General features: G+C 38.1%; 1 protein-coding gene across 3 annotated transcripts in view; it reads left to right on the top strand.

Annotated features, from left to right (window-relative positions):
• SUGCT (succinyl-CoA:glutarate-CoA transferase) overlaps positions 1–22,374 on the top strand; it is a 762,227-nt gene that overhangs the window by 320,715 nt on the left and 419,138 nt on the right. For all 3 annotated transcript variants that reach the window (XM_052638793.1, XM_052638791.1, XM_052638792.1), the window contains one exon: positions 11,017–11,119. In XM_052638793.1, the coding sequence (XP_052494753.1) occupies positions 11,017–11,119 (103 nt within the window). The remainder of the gene's footprint in view (positions 1–11,016; positions 11,120–22,374) is intronic.

Raw genomic sequence — 22,374 nt, 5'->3', positions numbered from 1 at the left:
CATAGTGCCTGAGCAGCTTAGTAAGTGACCTGATGTATTTAAGAGCAAGCTCTTTGAAAATTCCATCATGACCCTGCACTAGAAGGCAGTAATAGGGGTCCCTAGATGGATGCTTTCACTGTCTTTTGTGTGGCTTGTGAATTGATATGCAGACAAAGAAGAGAGTTAGTGAATGCTAGCAGGACAAAAAAAAAAAAAAAAGATCTTAAACCATAATTTATCAGTAATATGTAGAGATAAATTCCTAAGAGGAAATAAGGTCTAAGGAAATTACAGGAAATATTAAATCTGTGATTCTGTTTACGGTAGAAACACAACCAACAAATTCCAGCTGTTTCTCTGTGGGTTATAGAAGTGTCACAGGCCTGTTTATAGTTACTGCATTGCAGACTCCAGCCTGGTTCTTATGGAATCCCACTGGTTTGGTTTGGGTTTACTCAGATTTGTCCAAAGAGGTATTTCCTATAGGTAATACATTTATGGAATGTAGCCCTGTACCACATTTTTGTTCCTTTGATATCTATTCTACTTTCCTCTTCTTCCTGCCAACAATTTGCCTACCCAGAAATGTTAGTATAGTTTTATTTATTTAACAATTGTGTAGCACTTGTACCATTACAGTGTTCTGAATACCTTCAAAGTATTAATTCTTCTAATTCCTCATGACAAATTTATGAGCTAAATAGTACTTCTTAAACCAACATAGAAAGCAAAAACCTTGAAGGACAAGAATTATGATTTGTCTGCGTTAAAGTTAATAGTTTCTATATTAAAAAATAAAATACTGAGAAGCCAAAAGATAAGCTACAGTTTAGGAGAAGAAATTTGCAATGTGTGTAACTAGTAAAAGATTTGTATGCAGACTATGCAAATATTCATTTAAGTCAATAAGGAAAGAAAAACAGTTCGACTGAAAAAGGACAAAGAATATGAAGAGGAAAGAACCAAAAGGAAAAAAAAAAAAGCCTATGAAAAAATGCTTAGCTTCTCTAGTTGGGAAAAAATACAACTTAAAGTAACCATGAGATTCCATTCTACCTCTATCTGATTGGCAAAAGTTGCATCTGACAGTAACAAAAATTGGTGAGAATATGGTAGAAGCAGAAATTGACATCAACCGCACTGAAGGGCAATTTGGCAAAATCTAAGGCACCTGACAATGTGCCTACTTTATGACTCAGCATTTCTTGTGCCTACTTTAGAACTCAGCAGTTCTATCTCTGTATATATATTGTAGGTAATCCATCCCATATGAACAGAGAAATGTGTAAGGTTCTATTGAAGCAATGTGTACAATAGTAATAAATTGGATACAATGGATCATTAGTATGAGAAAAGATAAGTTGTGGAATATTCATACAGGCATGTGCCCAGTGGATAAAATCAATGAGCCAAGTCTATATGCACACATATGTATAGATCTTGAAATTAAAATGTTCAATCAAGTTGCAGTATACAGGCTAAAAATACACAGCATGACAGTTTATAATGCCTGTGGTGGATTTGTTCAAACAGACACACACATACGTAATATGAGTGCAGTAACATGAGCAGAGAGACGCACAAGGCCTAGGATGGTGGTTACTTCTGATGTGAATAAAAAGGGGAATAAAGTCAAGGAGAGGTACAAAAGGGGCTTTGTGTTCGTAAGATTTTGTTTCTTAAAAATATGAAGCAAATATGCTAAGATGTTATGAAAAATGTGAGTGGGTGAGGGCACATAAATATTTATGTTATTTTATTTTCTGTCCTTTTCTACTCCTGTACTTTTGGGCATATTTGAAATATTTCACAACAGTAAAATACAAAAACTAAATTTAATAATTTAAAAACTAACTCTAGTGGATAATGCTCCTAAAATTCCTATCAAAAATCTTTGGTGATGTTGGGGGTATTCCTTGGTGGTCTAGTAGTTAGGACTCTGTGTTTCCACTGCAGGGAGCCTGGGTTTGATTCCTGGTTGGGAACTAAGATCCTGTATGCCACACGGTGTGGCACCTTCCACTCCCCCCAAAAAAGGACATTGAGGAAAATAGTACTTGGAGAAGAATACTTCAGAAACAACCATAATTTAAAAACATCTTTGGGAAGCTTTGCTATGATATTGAGATAAACTCATTCAAAAACTTCTATGTTATATGGATGCTTGGTGCATGCGTGCTAGGTCTCTTCAGTCATGTCTGACACTCTGTGACCCTGTGGTCCTCCCGGCTCCTCTGCACGTGGCACCAGGCACATGCACCAGACAAGAATACTGGAGTGGGTTGCCATGTCCTCCTCCAGGGAATCTTCCCGACCCAGGGATCCAGACCCTTGTCTCTTATGTCTATTGCATTGGCAGGTGGGTTCTTTACCACTAGTGCCACCAGAGAGTTCCGTTCAGTTCAGTCACTCAGTCGTGGCCGACTCTTTGCGACCCCGTGAATCGCAGCACGCCAGGCCTCTCTGTCCATCACCAACTCCCAGAGTTCACTCAGACTCACGTCCATCGAGTCAGTGATGCCATCCAGCCATCTCATCCTCTGTCGTCCCCTTCTCCTCCTGCCCCCAATCCCTCCCAGCATCAGAGTCTTTTCCAGTGAGTCAACTCTTTGCATGAGGTGGCCCAAGTACTGGAGTTTCAGCTTTAGCATCATTCCTTCCAAAGAAATCCCAGGGCTGATCTCCTTCAGAATGGACTGGTTGGATCTCGTTGTAGTCCAACGGACTCTCAAGAGTCTTCTCCAACACCACAGTTCAAAAGCATCAATTCTTCTGCGCTCAGCCTTCTTCACAGTCCAACTCTCACATCCATACATGACTACTGGAAAAACCATAGCCTTGACTAGACGGACCTTAGTCGGCAAAGTAATGTCTCTGCTTTAGAATATGCTGTCTAGGTTGGTCATAACTTTTCTTCCAAGGAGTGAGCCACCGGGGAAGTTCTTTGTAAAGTTTTGTATTCAGTTTTCACCGGCTTACAAATAATGCATTTGGTAATTCTCCAATGTTTTTGTTGTCTCTGCAAGATATTTATTTAGCTTTTTAGGTTTTCCCCCAAACTATTTTGAATTTAAAAGCGCAGTTTTCTGGGTCTAGTCATCTGTGTATCAAGAAGGTAGTGTGCTAAGAGAGCTTTCCACTATTCTGGAGAGCCACCTCCATGGTCTAATAGGGAAATCCACCAATGTTTGTTTTTTTTTGTGTGTGTGTGTGTGTCTGTGTGTCTCTGTGTGTGTGTATGGGGATGGAACTAGTATGTGAAAATTGAAAAAGATTAATGGATTTTAGGTTTCAGATGTTTAAACATCTAAATTTATTTTCAGAAGTCTGTAGTTGGTAAGTCCATGATTCTACCACAGAGATAGTATAGCAACAAGACAGGTATATATTTCTACTTATGCATAAATATACAAAGCTTTTTAGTAAGTTGATTCATATTTCCAATTATATGAAGAAATCATTATGTGAATTAAAGTATGCTTTTGTAACATAAAGCCATATTCTAATATGTTCGTATCTTACATTTGAATCTTGTGGTTCTCTGGATAACATAGAAAATCCCTATAAATTGAAACATTATAAGCTAATGTGACTGAGGTGAAACCTAGGGTAGTTGTCAGTTTACCCTAGATAAATGGTGAATTGTGACCTGCCCTTACTGGTTAGCCTTGCTTTGATTGTTTTTTATAAAAGTTTCCATGTCCTCCAAGAGTCACATAACTGGAGCAATAGGATGTTTGCCTGAGTTGTGTCTTAGGAACTTGGAGTCAGCTGTGTCCACTTCCAGCTTGAGATCACTGAGTCGGGTTAAGACCTCCGATCCCCTCTCTGGGCATGTGCAAATATCGACTCTGTGACCTTTTGATGTCAGAGGGCCAGAATTTCCACCCTCATGGCAGGCTAGTGCTGCTATTTTCTGAGCATGTCTCCGACAAAGAAGCCTGTGGCTTGGTTGCATCTACTCAGAACAACTGCCTCCCCTTTTTCATGTCTGCCATTACCTTTCCCCATGCTGCTCCCCATGCCTCAGTTTTTATCCCTTAAATATCCCCAGCCCCTTGGCCTTCAGGGAGACAGATCTGAGACTTTTCCCTGTTCTTCTGACTTGGCTGCTTTCGGAAGAAGCCCTTTCTCTGCTGCAATCCTCATTGTTTCAGTGTTTTGCTTGCTGTGCACCAGGCAAATAAACAAACGCTTATTATTCCGAAAGAGTCATATATTCATTCATTCAGCAAATTTTGAGTGCTGAGTATATTTTAAGTGATGGGGCTATAACAGTCAAGAAGCAGTCTGGTTTTCTAGTATGGAAGGAGGTAATGATCTTGGGGAAGAAAGCAGTTGGATGGATTTGAGACATCTAAAATTTGTGATTTATGGAAAGGAGGAAATTGGAGGCAGTAAGTTTTATTGTTTAATTAATTAATTAATTGGCTGTATTGCCTCTTCCTTGAGGTACATGAGCTTTTCACTGTGGCACATGGGGTCTTCTCTCTAGTTGCAATGTCCAGGCTTCTCATTGCAGTGCTTAGGTTTCTCTAGTTGTGGTACATAGGCTCAGTAGCTCTGCAGCATGTAGGGTCTTAGTTCCCCTACCAAGGATTGAACCTGTGTCCCCTGCACTGGAAGGCAGATTCTTAACCACTGGACCACCAGGGAAGTCCCTGGAGGCAGTAAGTTTTTAATCAATTATTGCCATAGACCATGTGTTATGAATCAAAGGCCTGGATAGTGATAGTAATAGTGGGAATAGAGGAATAAAGCTTAACTTTTGAAAAGTTGATTCTTCAGTACAACTATATATAAATTATAAGAAATGATGAGAAGACAAAGTTCCAGATTTAGCCAAGCATTTAAGTTCAGACAAAGTGGAATATTAGGTTTATGGGGAAAATGGAGGTTGAATCATCCATGGGCAAGTCGTGTTTATAGGGGTAATACTGCAGCTGAGTGGAAATATTCTGTGGTAACCAGAAAGCAAGATCAGGACTAGAAATATGAATTTGGATGTCATCTGCATAGCAATAACAAGATTCCTTAAGTGCATAAAAGAAAATGAAGACTATTGGGACTAGAAGAAAATAGTTAAAGAATTAATAAAAAAAAAAAAGCAGAAATGGCCAAAGAGGTATTAATAATCCAAAAAGGTATTGTATCATAGGAGTTAAATACAGGATAGATCCACAGCATCAAATACTGCACAGAAAGCAAGTAGGATGAGGACTGTGGAAAGAATATTGGGTCTGTCAAGTGGTCACTGTAGACCCTTGGAGACTGGGTAACAAAAGGTGTTGATGACCACATCAGATTTCAGAGGCTCAAGCAGTAATGATAGATTGGAAACAGATAAATAGCATAGTAAAAAAAGATGTAAGAATGTCTGGAAAACTTATTTTTTCAATTGAAAACTTGCTTCTGGTTGACAATAATATGGAGGATATTGATGAGGAGGCAGATTTAAGAAGCATCAGGGGTAGACAGCATGGTGCCTCCTGTCAAGTTTCTTTTTCTCTAAACTCATCAGTCTCCTTCTGTTCTCAGTATCAATGTTGATTTTGTCAGTCCCCTAATGAAAGACCTCTCTGGGTTCCTCTTTGCCAGTGTAAATGCAATATTCTTAGCAGAGCTCATGAGGTGCCTCATACTTTGGTTCTAACCTCCCTTTTCCATTTCATCTTTTGCTACTTGAGACACAGGAGGTTTCAGATTCTTTCCAGACTGGGTCTTTGTACACCTTGATCTTTCTGCCTGCAGATTCTTATTCCCATCTTTCACATGGAAAATTCTAACTCATCCTTCAACACCTGGCTCAAGTGTCACCTCATTTTTGAACTCTTTGTGACTCCCCCAGGCCCTGTGCAGGTCTCCCTCTTTGGTGCTTAAGCTGGAAGTTATTCATTCATATTTTTGTCTCAGCATCCTGCACTGTAATTCATAAACTTTCATAACTGTGTTCTCCATTAGACAATGTGGTCTCTGGATATAATGACTTTCTTTTTTATTGTTGTAATCTCCATGACTGGCACACAACAAACCTGTGAAAAGCATAGGAATGAATGAGTATTCATGTAAAGAGATTTGCCTTGAGGTATATTGGATGAAAGTGAAGAAGCATCTTAGTGCTAAGTGAAATAAGCCAGACACAGGAATACAGATACCGTGTGATCTCACTCACTTATGTGTGGAATCTAAAAAAAGTTGAACCCATAGAATCGGAGTGTAGAATGCTGGTTGCCAGGGGATATGGTGTGGGGGAAATGAGGACATACTGGTCAAAGGGAATAAACTGTCAGCTAAAAGATGAAAAATTCTGAGCTCTTAATATACAATATGGTTTATAGGTAATAATACTGTATCAAATACTCAAAACAAATAAGTGTTCTAACCACATACACAGAAATGATAACTGTTAGGTTATGGATCCATTGATTGACTTGATTTTGGTAATCATTTCATAATGTATACGTTTTTTAAAATCATCATATTGTTCTCCTTAAAAAATCCTATTATACAAACTAAATATATGTGATTTTTGTATGTTATATCTCAAAAACATTGGGAGGGGGAAAGCTATATGAATTTGAGCAGGTAAATTTTCCTGAATCTGAGTTTCCTTTTGATCAAAGGAGAATAATACTTACCTTATAATGTACTTGTGAGGATAAAATCAATAAGATATAGATCAAACAATTAATGACCAGCATTAATTAATAGTTTCCTTAACAAGTAATAATTAAATATTAATGAAATAATTGCCATTTATTATAACAATTATTAATAATAATTTATTGATTATTTCCAAATCTTATCTTCATGGCATGGATCTCTTACTAGTAGATCTATGGTCTTGAATTTGGCTGCAACTTTAGTCCAGTCTCTAAAGAGAAGAATTCAGGTTTGTTTTATAGGTTAAACTTTGATGTTAAGAAATTTAAACTCAAGTCTTCCTAAATGGTGTAATCTGATTAACAGTAACCATTTGGCATCAAGTGAATTCAACAGAAATGTAGAATTAAATATATGGGTTGGTTGATTAAGTTCACAATTAAGTCTGAATTGTTTTATGAGTCTCCAGATAACTTCCCAGAGGAGGCTTCTAGCTTTGGGGCCAGATCCAAGGACACTCTTCTTGTCTTAGCTCAGGATTGTGTTGCCCTGAGTGATTTAAATCAGCTCTTTGCATATTTTTTTAGCAAAATTTTTGTGGTTCATAAAAACATGTGCTTACAGGGTGTTGTTTTTTTTTTTTTGCATAGATAAAGGAAAGGATTCTACATCAGATTTAGATCAAGAGATAGATTTTCAGAAGAAAATGATGGGTATGTCCTCTGGGAGTAGTGGAATGCAGTGATGTTTGGTCTCTGACTGATTGAGTTTAAGGCACTTATGAACACGTCCACGCCCACACCCACGCAAATACACAAACAGTGGTCACACTTCAGCTCCAGACGCTGCATTTCTCTCCAGTCTCACATCCAGAGTGCATCTGATGTTTTCCATAATGTGAAATAAATCCCTCTCTTGCTCAGTGGTGAAAAGCTTATATAAATACTAAAACTTCAAATATTCCCCTGAGTTTTTGTTGGCAAGACTGCAGCTACGTGTTTGTTTAGATATTGACATGCATTTTCTGTGCGTATCTTTCAGGCCACTTGGGTGAGTTCAGTGGTGATAAATTCATTTGTCTTAAAAATGTACCATACTAACCATTATAACACTCTGTTTATTAACACTTAAGTAATTGATACCCTGATTGGAAAGGTTCAGGTTCAAAGTACCACTTCTATTCTTTCAACGTATATCATTTTGGTGATATCTATCTATCTATATATCTTAGGAAATCTTGGCCAGGAGATGACTTTAACAGTCATTGAGCAGAAAACATGGATGTGAAGAATCCACTAATTCAAAAGACATTTAATCTTGCGTTGTGGTGTTCCCATGACAGAATATCTTTCAGTACTTAGAAGTGAGAAATTTTATTATATATTAAATAAGGATAGTTAACATTATTGGGCCATAATTAATGTGTGTAGTGAAAAGTCTTTATCATAATGGAGAAGAAAAGGAAGGCAATATTTTTAGAGGCAGTAATCAATGCCTGGGCTTTCCAGATGGCTCAGTAGTAAGAATCTGCCTGCAAGTGCAGGAGATGCAGGTTTGATACCTAGGTCAGAAGATCCCCTGGAGAAGAAAATGGCAGCCCACTCCAGTATTCCTGCCTTGGCAAACCCGTGGACAGAGGAGCCTTGTGGGCTACAGTCCATGGGGTCACAAAAGTCCAACAAAGAGTAAGATTTAGTGACTAAAACAACAACAACAACAACAATCAATGCCTGGTGTATAGTAGACAGTCCTTCGTTCAGTTCAGTTCAGTCGCTCAGTTGTGTCTGACTCTTTGCGACCCCATAAATCGCAGCATGCCAGGCCTCTCTGTCCATCACCAAATCCCAGAGTTCACTCAGACTCATGTCCATTGAGTCAGTGATGCCATCCAGCCATCTCATCCTCTGTTGTTCCCTTCTCCTCCTACCTCCAATCCCTCCCAGCATCAGAGTCTTTTCCAGTGAGTCAACTCTTCGCATGAGGTGGCCAAAGTACTGGAGTTTCAGCTTTAGCATCATTTCTTCCAAAGAAATCCCAGGGCTGATCTCCTTTAGAATGGACTGGTTGGATCTCCTTGCAGTCCAAGGGACTCTCAAGAGTCTTCTCCAACACCACAGTTCAAAAGCATCAATTCTTCGGCGCTCAGCCTTCTTCACAGTCCAACTCTCACATCCATACCTGACCACAGGAAAAACCATAGCCTTGACTAGACGGACCTTAGTCAGCAAAGTAATGTCTCTGCTTTTCAATATGCTATCTAGGTTGGTCATAACTTTTCTTCCAAGGAGTAAGCGTCTTTTAATTTCATGGCTGCACTCACCATCTGCAGTGATTTTGGAGCCCCAAAAAATAAAGTCTGACACTCTGTTTCCCCATCTATTTCCCATGAAGTGATGGGACCAGATGCCATGATCTTCGTTTTCTGAATGTTGAGCTTTAAGCCAACTTTTTCACTCTCCTCTTTCACTTTCATCAAGAGGCTTTTGAGTTCCTCTTCACTTTCTGCCATAAGGGTGGTGTCATCTGCATATCTGAGGTGATTGATATTTCTCCTGGCAATCTTGATTCCAGCTTGTGTTTCTTCCAGTCCAGCATTTCTCATGATGTATTCTGCGTAGAAGTTAAATAAGCAGGGTGACAATATACAGCCTTGATGTACTCCTTTTCCTATTTGGAACCAGTCTGTTGTTCCATGTCCAGTTCTAACTCTTGCTTCCTGACCTGCATACAGATTCCTTAGATGGTTATAAAACAAGTGGATGTATAAATAGGATTAATTACATTCCTAGTGAAATATAATGGCACCCCACTACAGTACTCTTGCCTGGAAAATCCCATGGACAGAGGAGCCTGGTGGGCTGCAGTTCATGGGGTCGCTAAGAGTCGGACATGACTGAGCAACTTCACTTTCACTTTTCACTTTCATGCATTGGAGAAGGAAATGGCAACCCACTCCAGTGTTCTTGCCTGGAGAATCCCAGGAATGGGGGAGCCTGGTGGCTGCCGTCTATGGGGTCTCACAGAGTCGGACACGACTGAAGCGACTTAGCAGCAGCAGCAGCAGTGAAATGTAATCCTACCTTCATTAAAAAATTTTATTAGATCCTTATGTGAAAATTTATGATTGAGCACAATTGTTGATATTTTGTCTTTCAGAGACTACATTAATTCAGTCTTTTTTTCTTTTTATCTGTTAGATGGCAATGAAAGAAGTATGGTTAAAATATTGATACTGCATTTATCCTTTTTTTAAATAGTGGAAGAAATCAATTTCTTTGACAAATTCCCATAGAATCTACTGATCTGAGATTAACTCTAGCAATGTCTAAAAGAGCTGAATAGAAGCCCATGCATATTAAATATTTCTACATTTCCAGTAGTTCTTCCATATTGATGAAGCATTGATACTTTAATACTTCAATATGTGCTGCTAATAATTCACTACAGCTAACTCTTTTTAAAAAATCCCTTTTAACCTATATTATTACTTAACTAAAATAAGTTTACTATTTTAACAGGTAACAGTTCTAAAATTCTTCATATATTATGAACTATGAGTGTTGAGTTGTCTTTGAGGATCCAAGTTTTTTCCTGTGTTCACTGTCTTAACAGAAAACCAAAAGACAGTATATTTCATTAATGAAGTAGGTCCCCCTCCCTTAAGACATAATAGAGGAAAAAGGACATCAGATAAGCTTTTGTGTCTGAGAAGTCCAATTCTAAGTTACAGTGGAAACAAACAGAGGTAAAGGGCTTGGATGAATTTAGATACTAGTCTTTGTATGTCTCCATTTGTTCTGATTAGTAAGCTACAGTGCAAGTACCTAAATAGTTAAGGTTTTGTTTTTTTTTTAGGCCAGGGATTGTGCCTGTTAATTCTGATGTGCCTTAAATATAATGCAGATAAAACATATAACTTTCTTTTAAAATAGATTCACTAGTTTATTTTTTGTTTTGAGGAATAATTTAACATATGTGTATCTATCTTAACCTCATATACTATTCCTGAGATCTAAAAAACCACTTTGTAAATGACATTATGCTCAAAACTGCAGTAATATTATATTATCATTATTAAGTTCATCAAGTGTTCAATACCACATTTGAAGCTCGGTTAATACAAAAGCTCATTTTATACCTAATCTTTCTTCTCTGAGGGACTCTCTGTTGAAAATTTTATAGGGGAAGAAACAGGAGGAATTTCAACTCTGTGGTGGGTTTTTAAACAAGGGGACCTGAGTGACTATTCTTATCGCTTACAGGGCAACTCAAATTGTTTCATGTTGGCAACATTCTGTCAAAACTAGGCACAAGGAAAGTTAAAGAAACATATTTTTGTCCTTATCAGTTGCTTTCAAAGAGGGCTGTATGAGAAAAAAAGGTTGTGTTCTTTAAGTATAAAGGTGCATCTGTTTTGTTATCTGTTCCTAGGTTTAAAGAAGAAATGACCAGCAAGTGGTTACAGCTCTTTGAAGGAAGTGGAGTCCCGTATGGCCCGATTAACAACATGAAGAATGTGTTTGCAGAACCTCAGGTTTGATTTTTGAAATTTTTAGGATGTTTTGGTTAAAAACACAAGAATTAACCTCTTTTTTTCTATCCAGACTGATTCATATAAATGTACATTAGCCATTGGTCTTGAAAAGTCATATCACATGATTTTTTACTCTAGGTTAAATTATCCGTCTGAAATAAAAAATAATCAAAATTTGGAACTGGCTGTCTACAATTATACCTTTATATCAATTAGATCTAACATGTTTCTCCAGCGTCACTACATGACATTTTTAAGGTCAGGGCATTTGTTTTTTTCCTGAAAAATGGAATAAAAACAATTGAGAGTTGGGATCAGGCACTCAGAGATCATTCTCTGCAGGAAGAAGCAGGAGTAAGAAATGTGTAATTTTCAGAGTTACAGTCCCCCTCTCACCATATGGCTATTTTAAAATGGGTAGAGAAGTCATCATTAATTTTGCTGATTAGAGACATCTATATGCTTTGAATAATGTGCAATATTCATGAAGAAGAAATAAAATTGAATAGAGATTCATGCTGTACATTGTTTACAGACTCCTTGAGTTTCAGAAGTTGGGAATATCTGAAAAAATATTTCTTCTATAACACTGTTCAAATGATTATTTTGAGATAAGGTCAGACTAATAAGTTCTGATGTTATTTAAACAGCCTCACTGCAAGCAATTTACCATTGATCAAATCCACATATTAATCCCATAATGTAGAGGAGCTCCCTTTTTCTGTGAAACTTTCACTGTGATTATTCACGTATCTTGTCAGCTTGCAACATTTCAAAATTATAGTCTTTCTCTTCATTTTTTTCATTTTTATAATGGTAGATTTTTCTTTGAAATAAGTTGCTGAAAATGGAATACACTTTTTGAGGGAGAAAACTGACCTGACTAACTTTGGTACCTTTGTCTTACATGAATATCTGTTTAAAGGAAAATTGAAATGTATTCAAATCAATGATTTCAGTATTTACTGGAAAAAAAACAAAGGTGATTAATGCAGGAATTCTGCTCTGTGCTATTTTTTTGGCCAATATGGTGATTATGGAAAGGCTTTGTTCCTAGTGAAAGAATGGTCAATAAGAATTGGAGGAAAGGGAGTCCTCTTGATATGGACTGAGTCTTTGTTAAGGGGTCCCCACTGCACTACATTGCTGGTGAATGCTGGTGATTTCTTGTGATGAGGTAACAGTGTGTATACCCTGAATGTCACAGACCAGAGGGCCAGTTATCTCACTTCATAAGTTGAATGAGGCCAAGCTTTGGCTTTAAGCTGTTGTGGAGGAATGGGTGGGTTTTACCATTATTCCCCTGCTTACAAGTAGAACTGAGGTGTGTAGGGCTTCCTGTGTAACTCAATTTGAGGGCACATTTCTCTAGAGATAATTCCTGAGAGTTCTTCCATCAGTGTTTCTGTTGGCTTCACCTGTGTTTCATTGGGAATAAAGGCACCAAAGCAGGAATGTTATTTTAAAAATTATTAGATATATTCAGGGATTACTTATTTTTTAGGCTTTGATAAACAAGGATCTAAGTTCCTACACTTCAAACTGTTCACTTTGTGGGCTGGCTCAAATTGAATATTGGTAAATAGGATTTTCATTCTCAATTTTCCCTTGTAGATCAGTTTAATTACTTTCATTTTTGGATCGGAACTCCTTTGGACCTACAGTAAGTTTCTAGTATTGGTCTGTGGCTTATTTTTAGCACTGAAACAAAATTTCAAATAGAGAATATAATATATCCTAAGCCAGGATACCAATTTTTTCTTCTCCCTCAAAAGTCTCTGAAAAATAGCTTCTTATCCACCAAAACCAAATTCTAATTGTTACAGTTCCAGCATGAAAAGTTATTAATCATACAGTTATGGTTATTGACAGTCATACTCTAGTTGCAAGAACAGAGTTGGTTTCTTTTATACATGATTTCATTCTTCTTTGGAATTTAAATACCAAAATCTGTGTATAAAAGTATCTGGATTTTTAGAAAGACTAGAGAACAGTGTAGTATTAATGCATTTTAAATATGAGCAAAGATTACTATGACAATTGTATGTAGGACTGTTTGGCACAAGAAATATGGGTATCATCTTTTCCCATGCCTGGAAGTGTTCGGCTATTTTAGAAGGATTCTCTATCACTAGGTGTTTTGATAAGACTGTAGAAGATGAAAAAAACAGGGAGTTAAAAATTTCTGTATATCCAGTTTTTTAAGGAATCTCCACACTGTTCTCTATAGTGGCTGTACTAGTTTGCATTCCCATCAACAGTGTACGAGGGTTCCCTTTTGTCCATACCCTCTCCAGCATTTATTGTTTATAGACTTTTGGATCACAGCCATTCTGACTGGTGTGAGATGGTACCTCACTGTGGTTTTGATTTGCATTTCTCTGATAATGAGTGACTGATGGTGGGAATGCAAACTAGTATAGCCACTATGGAAAACAGTGTGGAGATTCCTTAAAAAACTGGAAATAGAACTGCCATATGACCCAACAATCCCACTGCTGGGCATACAGACTGAAGAAACCAGAATGGAAAGAGGCACGTGTACCCCAATGTTCATTGCAGCACTGTTTACAATAGCCAGAACATGGAAGCAACTTAGATGTCCATCAGCAGACAAATGGATAAGAAAACAGTGGTACATATACACAATGGAATATTACTCAGCTATTAAAAAGAATGCATTTGAATCAGTTCTAATGAGGTGGAGGAAACTGGAGTCTATTATACAGAGTGAAGTAAGTCAGAAAAGAAAATACCAATACAGTATATTAATGCATATATATGGAATTTAGAAAGATGGTAATGATGACCCAATATGGGAGACAGCAAAAGAGACACAGATATAAAGAACAGACTTTTGGACTCTGAGGAAGAAGGCGAGGGTGGGATGATTTGAGAGAATAGCATTGAAACATGTGTATTACCATATGTGAAATAGAGCGCCAGTCCAGGTTTGATGCACGAGACAGGGTGCTCAGGGCTAGTGCAGTGGGATGATCCTGAGGGATGGAATGGGGAGGAAGGTGGGAGGGGGGCATTCAGGATGGGGAACACATGTACACCCATGGCTGATTTATGTCAATGTATGGCAAAAACCACTACAATATTGTAAAGTAATTAGCCTCCAATTAAAATAAATAAATTTTTAAAATTTTGATAAAATAAATTATTAAAGAAAACGTACCTTATGATAATATCTAAAAGGGAACTACTCTGAAAGTTCATTTAACAAACCTTTTATTGTATTCAACATTTACTATGTACTAGATGCTAGGGATTTAGCATGAATTTAGTAATTCTTTTACTTTCTGAAAAATAAATTATAAGTTGACTTAAGTAGCAAGTACCCAGTAAAATTTCACTGATGCATGAATCAGGGGATGAGTGAGTTGGTTAACTTTGTAAAGTATAGGTTTCCAAATAATCAAGTGGCTACTATCCCCCCTGTGTGGGACTGACTGACTCATATGTGGAGCTGGCTGAGAAGCCTTTGAAACTCCAGGGACTAAGCATAATACAATAGCTAAGACCATAGAATCAGAAGTTTTGGGAAGTTTCATAAGATTTCTAGGCTTCAGTTTCCTCAGTGCTCAAGTAATGAAATAGAACCTTTTCTCTATACTGTAAAGTTAAATGGGATAATGTTTATCAAAGTCACATAGTAGGGATTGTTAAATGGTAAATGTTCAGTAAAAAGTAATAGCTCTGGTTATGGTGCCCTTCACAGTTATATTTTACTAAAAGATATCTTTACTTATCATCATGTAGTAGATAGAGGCAAATCCAGTGTAGCAGTGAGGATAGGGATCATCAGCTTGACATCAAGCTCTAGCTAATATCCTTTTAAGGAAATGCATCCGCAAACTTTGTGCCAAGAAGTGCTTAGCCTGTCATTTTTCTGATTACTGAAAATCTTTTTGTTTTCCATTTTCTATAAAAGTATGATTTCCGTTCAAGGTGTCCTCCCTTGTTTTTCCCCTGATGAGCTGTGGAGTTTCTTGGCCCCCAGTACATGGAACTGGCCACTTCTGTTCGGATGTGGGACTGCGCCACTGGCGCCCGGGGCCCAGCTCTCCATGTGTGCCTGGCCAGCACAGCTGCTAGTACAACTGAAAATTGATTTGGGTGAAGTACAAGGCCTGGAACATGGCGCGGGAAGTGAAACTTTGATGAAGTGAAAAGGGGTATGTCTAACCAAAAAAAAAAAAAAATAGAAGCATCAAAGAGCAGGAGAGAATTTTCTGTGAACCTACTTATCAAGTGGACCATTTATATTTCATCTCTGGTTTGAACATGGTAGACAAGTTTACTTGATGTTTGAAATTATTCCTGACCAAAATAATGTCTTCATAGTCTCATGCTCTGAGAAAACTTGCCTTTTAACTCAATGGAAACTACAAATGATTTTTTTCTTGGATAGATGCAAGGTTGTCTACCTTTTATCCTCTGATTATATGCTGCAGTCCTTTGCACAGTTAAAATGATCCTGCAGGCATCCACTGTTAAGTCAATCAAGAATACTACAGGGGGTTTTGGTCTGCATTTACTGATAGCTCTGAGAAGTTTTGATCCAAAACCTTTTTAGTGGGAGTTTTATTGTTTTTTTCTTCCTCAGCGATACATTATCTGAGGAAAACTCTGTGCATTATAGAAGTATAATATAGATTATTGGCATATAGATTTTAATAGTCATGTTTCCAAGTGCTTTCTAAAAATATCTTCTTTTAATCAGGCCAAGATTGTGCAGTACATTAAAAGAATTCTTAAAAAGCTTAAAAATCTTACTAGATGACCTCAGTATGGTCCTATTTAACATACCCTTGGGAACATATGCATGAAATACATTGTGGTTTGAGGTTTTCCAACCCAAATAAACTTAAAAGAAAATGTAGCTTTTAATAGAAACGATTCAAATTCCTGCAAAAATAGGTATGGGTCTCGCCACTGAGAGGATCTAAAAGCATTATTATCTACGATGAGAATCAAAAGAGAATTTGTTATTCTGCTTTTTCTGTTTTGCTCAAGACCATATATTTGGTGGTTCTGGTGTATGACCATTTTTGAATGAACTTCTCAATGAAAAAAGTACGTATATGAATAACTGAACCGCTGACAAATATTTCCATTTCTCCTTGATGCCATGACCTGTGGGGTGGGAAAGAAAGGGCAAAGGGTGTCGCAAAACTGGTGTTATTTAACAGAGTCTTCATATTTGTACCACACAAGTTGAAGACATCAGGTGTAAGACATCACCCTAAAGCATCACTTCTGAGAACTATTGGGAGGGAAATATCAGAACTGAAATATCACAGCTGGCCCTGATTTTAACTGGTGCCAAACACCTGCAGGCCCTAAAAGGATACCAAAACAAAACCCCACCCTGTGGCAGCAAGCCAGCCCTTAACAACTCTTCCTTAACTTTCCATCACCATCAAAATTAATTTAACATTTTCTTCAGAAACCTTATTCTTCCTGTCCCAGAAGGCCATTACAACTCCTTTAGCCAATCTTTCATATGGGATAAATATGTCATAGAAACAAACAGAGTGAAGTCTTGAAATATTTGATCACTTAAAAATTATCTGCTGTTTTCATATCATTATTTGTGGAAGCCTGTGAAGTTGGAGGCTTTATTAATCTCTAGGTTAGCTCATAGTCTCTAAGTGATTTTGTTTTAGCACATTTTGGCAGAATATCTGAGCATCTGGGGGAAAAAGCCTTCAATATTCGTATAGTAAGTGTCAGAAGCTCCCCAAAATACAGAGCTATTGTTCAAGCCCTTTCTACCTTATACATACAGGCACACATGTGCACACATGAACACACATACACACATGCACCATTGATGTATTTCAAAGATTGCTTTTTGAATGACATTCATTAGTTGCATAGCCCTGAGAGGGTTATACAAATCAAGCAAAATTATATCCTTGTTTCTAATACTGCTGGGAAATATGTACATACAGTGCTCCCTGTAACTTGAAAACGGGTGATGAAGATCTGAGGTAAAACAGTTTGTCTGGATATAATTCTTAATAGACAAGAGATTAAAAAGTAGAATTTATGTTTATCTGTCAGTGTATATGACACATTTCAGATGATGAACAAATTCAGACGTATTAATGTGTGTGAATATTCAGTCCCGAATATTCATTGGCAGGACTGATAGTGAAGCTGAAACTCCAATACTTTGGCCACCTGATGCGAAGAACTGACTCATTTGAAAAGACCCTGGTGCTGGAAAAGATTGAAGGCAGGAGAAGAAGGGGAAGACAGAGGATGAGATGGTTAGAAGTTAGATGACATCACTGACTCAATGGACATGAGTTTGAGTAAACTCCAAGAGTTGGTGATGGACGGGGGGGACTGCAGTTTATGGGGTCACAAAGAGTTGGACACGACTGAGTGACTGAACTGAACTGAACCACTCTAATGGCAGAAAGTGAAGAGGAACTAAAGAGCCTCTTGATGAGCGTTAAGGAGGAGAGTGAAAGAGCTGGCTTAAAACTAAATGTTAAAAATATCAAGATCATGACTGTGTGGGTGCTTAGTCAATCAGTCATATCTGACTCTTTGCAACATATGACTGTAGCCCTCCAGGCTCCTCTGTCATGGGGATTCTCCAGGCAAGAATACTGGAGTGGGTTGCCATACCCTCCTCCAGGAGATATTCGCAACCCAGGGATTGAACCTAGGTCTTCTGAATTGCAGGCAAATTCTTTACCATCTGAGCCAGGGAAGCCCCAAATCATGGCATCTGGCCCCATTACTTCATGGCAAATAGAAGGGGAAAATGTGGAAGTAGTGACAGATTTCCTTTTCTTGGGCTCTAAAATCCCTGTGGATGGTGACTGTAGCCATGAAATCAGAAGACCTTTGCTTCTTGGCAGGAAGGCTATGACAAACCTAGACAGTGTCTTGAAAAGCAGAGACATTACTCTGCCAGCAAAGGTCCGTATAGTCAAGTCTATGGTCTTCCCAATGGTCACGTATGGTTGTGAGCACTGGACTGTATAAAGAAGTGGAGTGCTGAAGAATTGATGCCTTCAGATGGTGGTGCTGGAGAAGACTCCTGAGAGTCCCGTGGATAGCAAGGAGATCAAACCAGTCAATTTTAAGGGAAAATCACCCATGAATACTTGTTGGACTGATGCTGAACCTGAAACTCCAGTATTTTGGTCATCTGATATGAACAGCTGACTCAGTGGAACAGTCCCTCATGCTGAGAAAAATTGAGGGCAGAAGGAGAAGAAAGGTGTAAGAGGATGAGATGGCTGGATGGCATCACCGATGCAATGGACATGAACTTGGGCTAACTTCGGGAGATGATGAGGGACAGAGAAGCATGGCATGCTGCAGTCCATGGGGTCCAAAGAGTCAGACACAACTGGGTGACTGAACAACAGCAATAGTCTATATTTATAGAATTTTTAATATTAATTTTATTTATGCTATTTTGTTTTCTTCTTATGGATTTGAGTTATAGACTTGAGTTGGATTTGATGTCCTTTCCTTATTCCAACAGAGATTTTTTTTTGCCCTTATTCACCTCCTTTGTACTATTTTGTCAAATATATTTCTGTATGCTGTAGGTCAACAATACCCTTATTTACATGTTGTTTATTGCAATATCTTTTTAAATATGTCAAGAGATGAAAGGAGGAGAACTATGCAGTTATACTGCTTTTTATAAATGGCTAAGTGATTATCTTACTGGTATTCTCTATGTGTGTCTGTGTGTGAGTTCATAGTGCTGTATAGTATCATTTAGTTTCAGCCTAAAGAATTTTCTTTGGTTTTCATTATAATGTATTATGTACCAAGATATTCTCTTAGCTTTTGTTTATCTGGGTTTATTTTTAGTTTGCCTTCATTTGTGAAAGGTAGTTTTGCGTGATACAATATTCTTGTTTAACAGTCTTTCCTTTCAGCACTTTGAATATGTTGTTTCACTGCCTTCTGATTCCCATGGTGTCTGATGAGATGCTATGTGTTAATCTTCTTGGGTTCCCTTTACGTGATGTCATTTTTCTTTTGCTCTTTTCAGAATTTTCTCTTTGTCTTTGAACTTTATGAGTATGCTGTGTCTGGGTGTGTATCGATCTCTTTACATCTATCCCAGTTAGAGTTCATTGAGCTTCTTGGATGTGTAGATTAATGTTTTCCATAAAATTTGTAAAGTTTTAAGCCATTATTTCTTTGATATTCTTCATCTTTTTCTTCTCTGGTACTCCAGTTATGTGTATGTTCGTCATTAAATAGTGTTTCACATTTGTCTGAGACTTTGTTCAGTTTTATTAATTTGTTTTTCTTTCTGAAATTCAGATTGAATAATTCCTATTAGTCTATCTCTAAGTTTGTTGATTCTTTATTCTGAAAATTCAAATATATAGAGTCCCTTGAGTGAATTTTTCATTTCAGTTCTTGCACTTTTCAACTCAAGAATTTCCATTTGGTTCCTTTTAATAATTTGAATATTTCTCTTTGTTGATATTGTCTCTTTGATGAGACATCATCTTCACATCTTCCTATAATTCTTTAAGCATGCTTTCCTTTTGTACTTCAAACATATTTATAATAGCTGCTTTGAAGTTTTTTTCTGCTAAGTCCACTGTCTGGGCCTCTTCAAAGGCAGTTTCTATTGCCAGCTCTTTCTTTCTGTGTATTGGATGCATTTTACTGTTTATTCGCATGTTTTGTAATTTAGATCCCCCTACCCCTGTTGTTGCTTTGTTTGTTGCTTACTAGGTCAAACAACATCGTGTAGAATGCTGGACTGGATGAAGCACAAGCTGGAATCAAAATTGCCAAGAAACATCAATAACCTCAGATATGCAGATGACACCACCCTTATGGCAGAAAGTGAAGAGGAACTAAAGAACCTCTTGATAAAAGTGAAAGAGGAGAGTGAGAAAACTGGCTTAAAACTCAGTGTTCAAAAATCAAAGATCATGGCATCCACTCCCATCACTTCATGGAAAATAGATGAGGAAACAATGGAAACAGTGACAAGACTTTATGTTCTTGGGCTCCAAAATCACTGCAGATGGTGACTGCAGCCATGAAATTACAAGACACTTGCTTCTTGGAAGAAAAGCTCTGACCAACCTAGACAGCATATTAAAAAGCAGAGAGATTGCTTTGCCATCAAGGGTCCATCTAGTCAAAGCTCTAGTGTTTCCAGTAGTCATGTATGATTGGACCATAACGAAAGCTGAGCGCCAAAGAATTGATGCTTTTAAACTGTGATGTGGAGAAGACTCCTGAGAGTCCCTTGGACTACAAGGAGATCCAACCAGTCTATCCTAAAGGAAATTAATCCTTAGTGTTCATTGGAAAGACTGATGCTGAAGCTGAAGCTCCAATACTTTGGCCACCTGATGTGAAGAACTGACTCATTTGAAAAGATCCTGATGCTGGGAAAGATTGAAGGCAGGAGGAGAAGGGGATGACAGAGCATGAGATCATTGGCTGGCATCACCAACTCAATGGAATGAGCTTGAGCAAGCTCTGGGAAATGGTGAAGGACAGGGAAGCCTGGCATGCTGCAGTCTATGGGGTCACAAAGAGTTGGACATGACTGAGTGACTGAACTGAGGTCAAACAACATGATTTGACTGCATTAATATTGTGAAGTCTTTTTTGCCCAGCTACTAACGTTCCAGCTCAGATTGGTTCTACTTGTTTTTTGTCTTTTACCTAGTGCTCACTCTTTGGTAGATATAATCCAGTTAGTGGTCAAAGATTGTTCTCAGCCAGTTAGGTTTTTATCCTTTACACTTGTATGTGTGTATGGCTTAGAGGCTGTTATGAGCTCAGAGAGTTTACATTATTTTGCCTTACTTTTATTTAGCCAGGGACTAGTCACTTGGGGACTCTCTCTGGGATTGGTTTTGCTTTCTCAGAAGCAATTGCTCAGGCTTCTAGGGACGAGTGTGATTTTAGTTTTAAACATAGCTTCCTAGACATTGCCCCTCGGTCAGAGTAGCTTAATACCCAGTGAGTGTTTGGTCAGAAGTTGTTTGAACCCTCATGCCAGTGAGATTTCTACTGGGTTAATGGATCAGACTGCACTGTGGTGAATGGTTGGATTTGTTTAATTTGTTTGGGTGTCTCACAGAACTCAAGAAATTTGTTTACACACTACATTACTGTTGTATTACAAAGGATATTAAAGGATATAAATCAACAATGAGATGAAAGATGCATAAAGTCCTAAATGAAGGATCTTCTGTCCCAGTGGAGTTTGAGGACTGGCATGGTGGCACATGGAAGCATTCTGTTTCCCCAACCTGGAAGCTATCTGAACCCCTTTCCTTTGGGGTTTTATGATGATTTCATTACAAGGCATGATTGATAAAATAATTGACTGTTGGTGATTGAGTCAACCTCCAGCCCTTCTCCCTTCCTCAGAAATCAGGAAGTAGAGCGAAAGTTCCAGCCTTCTATTTAATGTTCGGTTCCCCTGGCAGTTAGATCTCATCTTTAGGTGTTTCCTAAAAGTCACCTCATTAATGTAAACTCAGATGTGGTGAAAAGGGGCTTGTTATGAATAACAAGATACCTATTTCAGCTTCATGACTCAGGAACTGAAGATGAGAGACCAAATATGGCAAAAGATTCTCCCATTGCTTTTATTGCTCAGGAAATTCCAAAGGTTTGGGGAACTGTGAGAGAGAAATATATATGACTAAATATGTATTTCAGATGACCAAGTATATATTAATATGTCTTATTAGTCAAAATATCACACTTGGTGGTTTCAAGGTGATGGGACTCAGGCTACAAGTTCTGCTTAGCTTTCTGTGGGTTGTGGTTCTAATGTCACTTTAGTTTCCCAGACTTCTGCAGAGGTACCCAAATCTGTGCTGTGTGTGCACCCCCTAGACCTGGGTGCTGGTGTATCTGTCAGTTCAGCTCGCAAAGTGTGGCTTGTTGAATTCGACACATGCATATGTATGCCCAAGAATTCATAAGCAACCTTGTGGAGTCATATTCCCAAGTTTCTCTCGTATGATCTCCTTGGTGACTTCCAGTAGGGAACCTCTTTCTGGTCTTGTGGCCAGAATGCTGTGACTGTAGTTACCGTGTTCTCCGGTGCAGTTCCGTAACTGTACTTGTCTTTGGGACCAGGTAGCAGCAGGACAGAGAGAGAAAAAGAGCAGTGGATCTGACTCCACTTTTTTTGAAACTGCAGTTCCATCAAACTTAAAGGAATGTTCCCCTTTCTTCAAATTTTGGCTTTAGCTCGCTGC

The sequence above is a fragment of the Budorcas taxicolor genome, chromosome 4 (assembly GCF_023091745.1).
Source record: "Budorcas taxicolor isolate Tak-1 chromosome 4, Takin1.1, whole genome shotgun sequence".
NCBI lineage: Eukaryota > Metazoa > Chordata > Mammalia > Artiodactyla > Bovidae > Budorcas > Budorcas taxicolor.
This window is presented reverse-complemented; position numbering and strand designations above follow the sequence as displayed.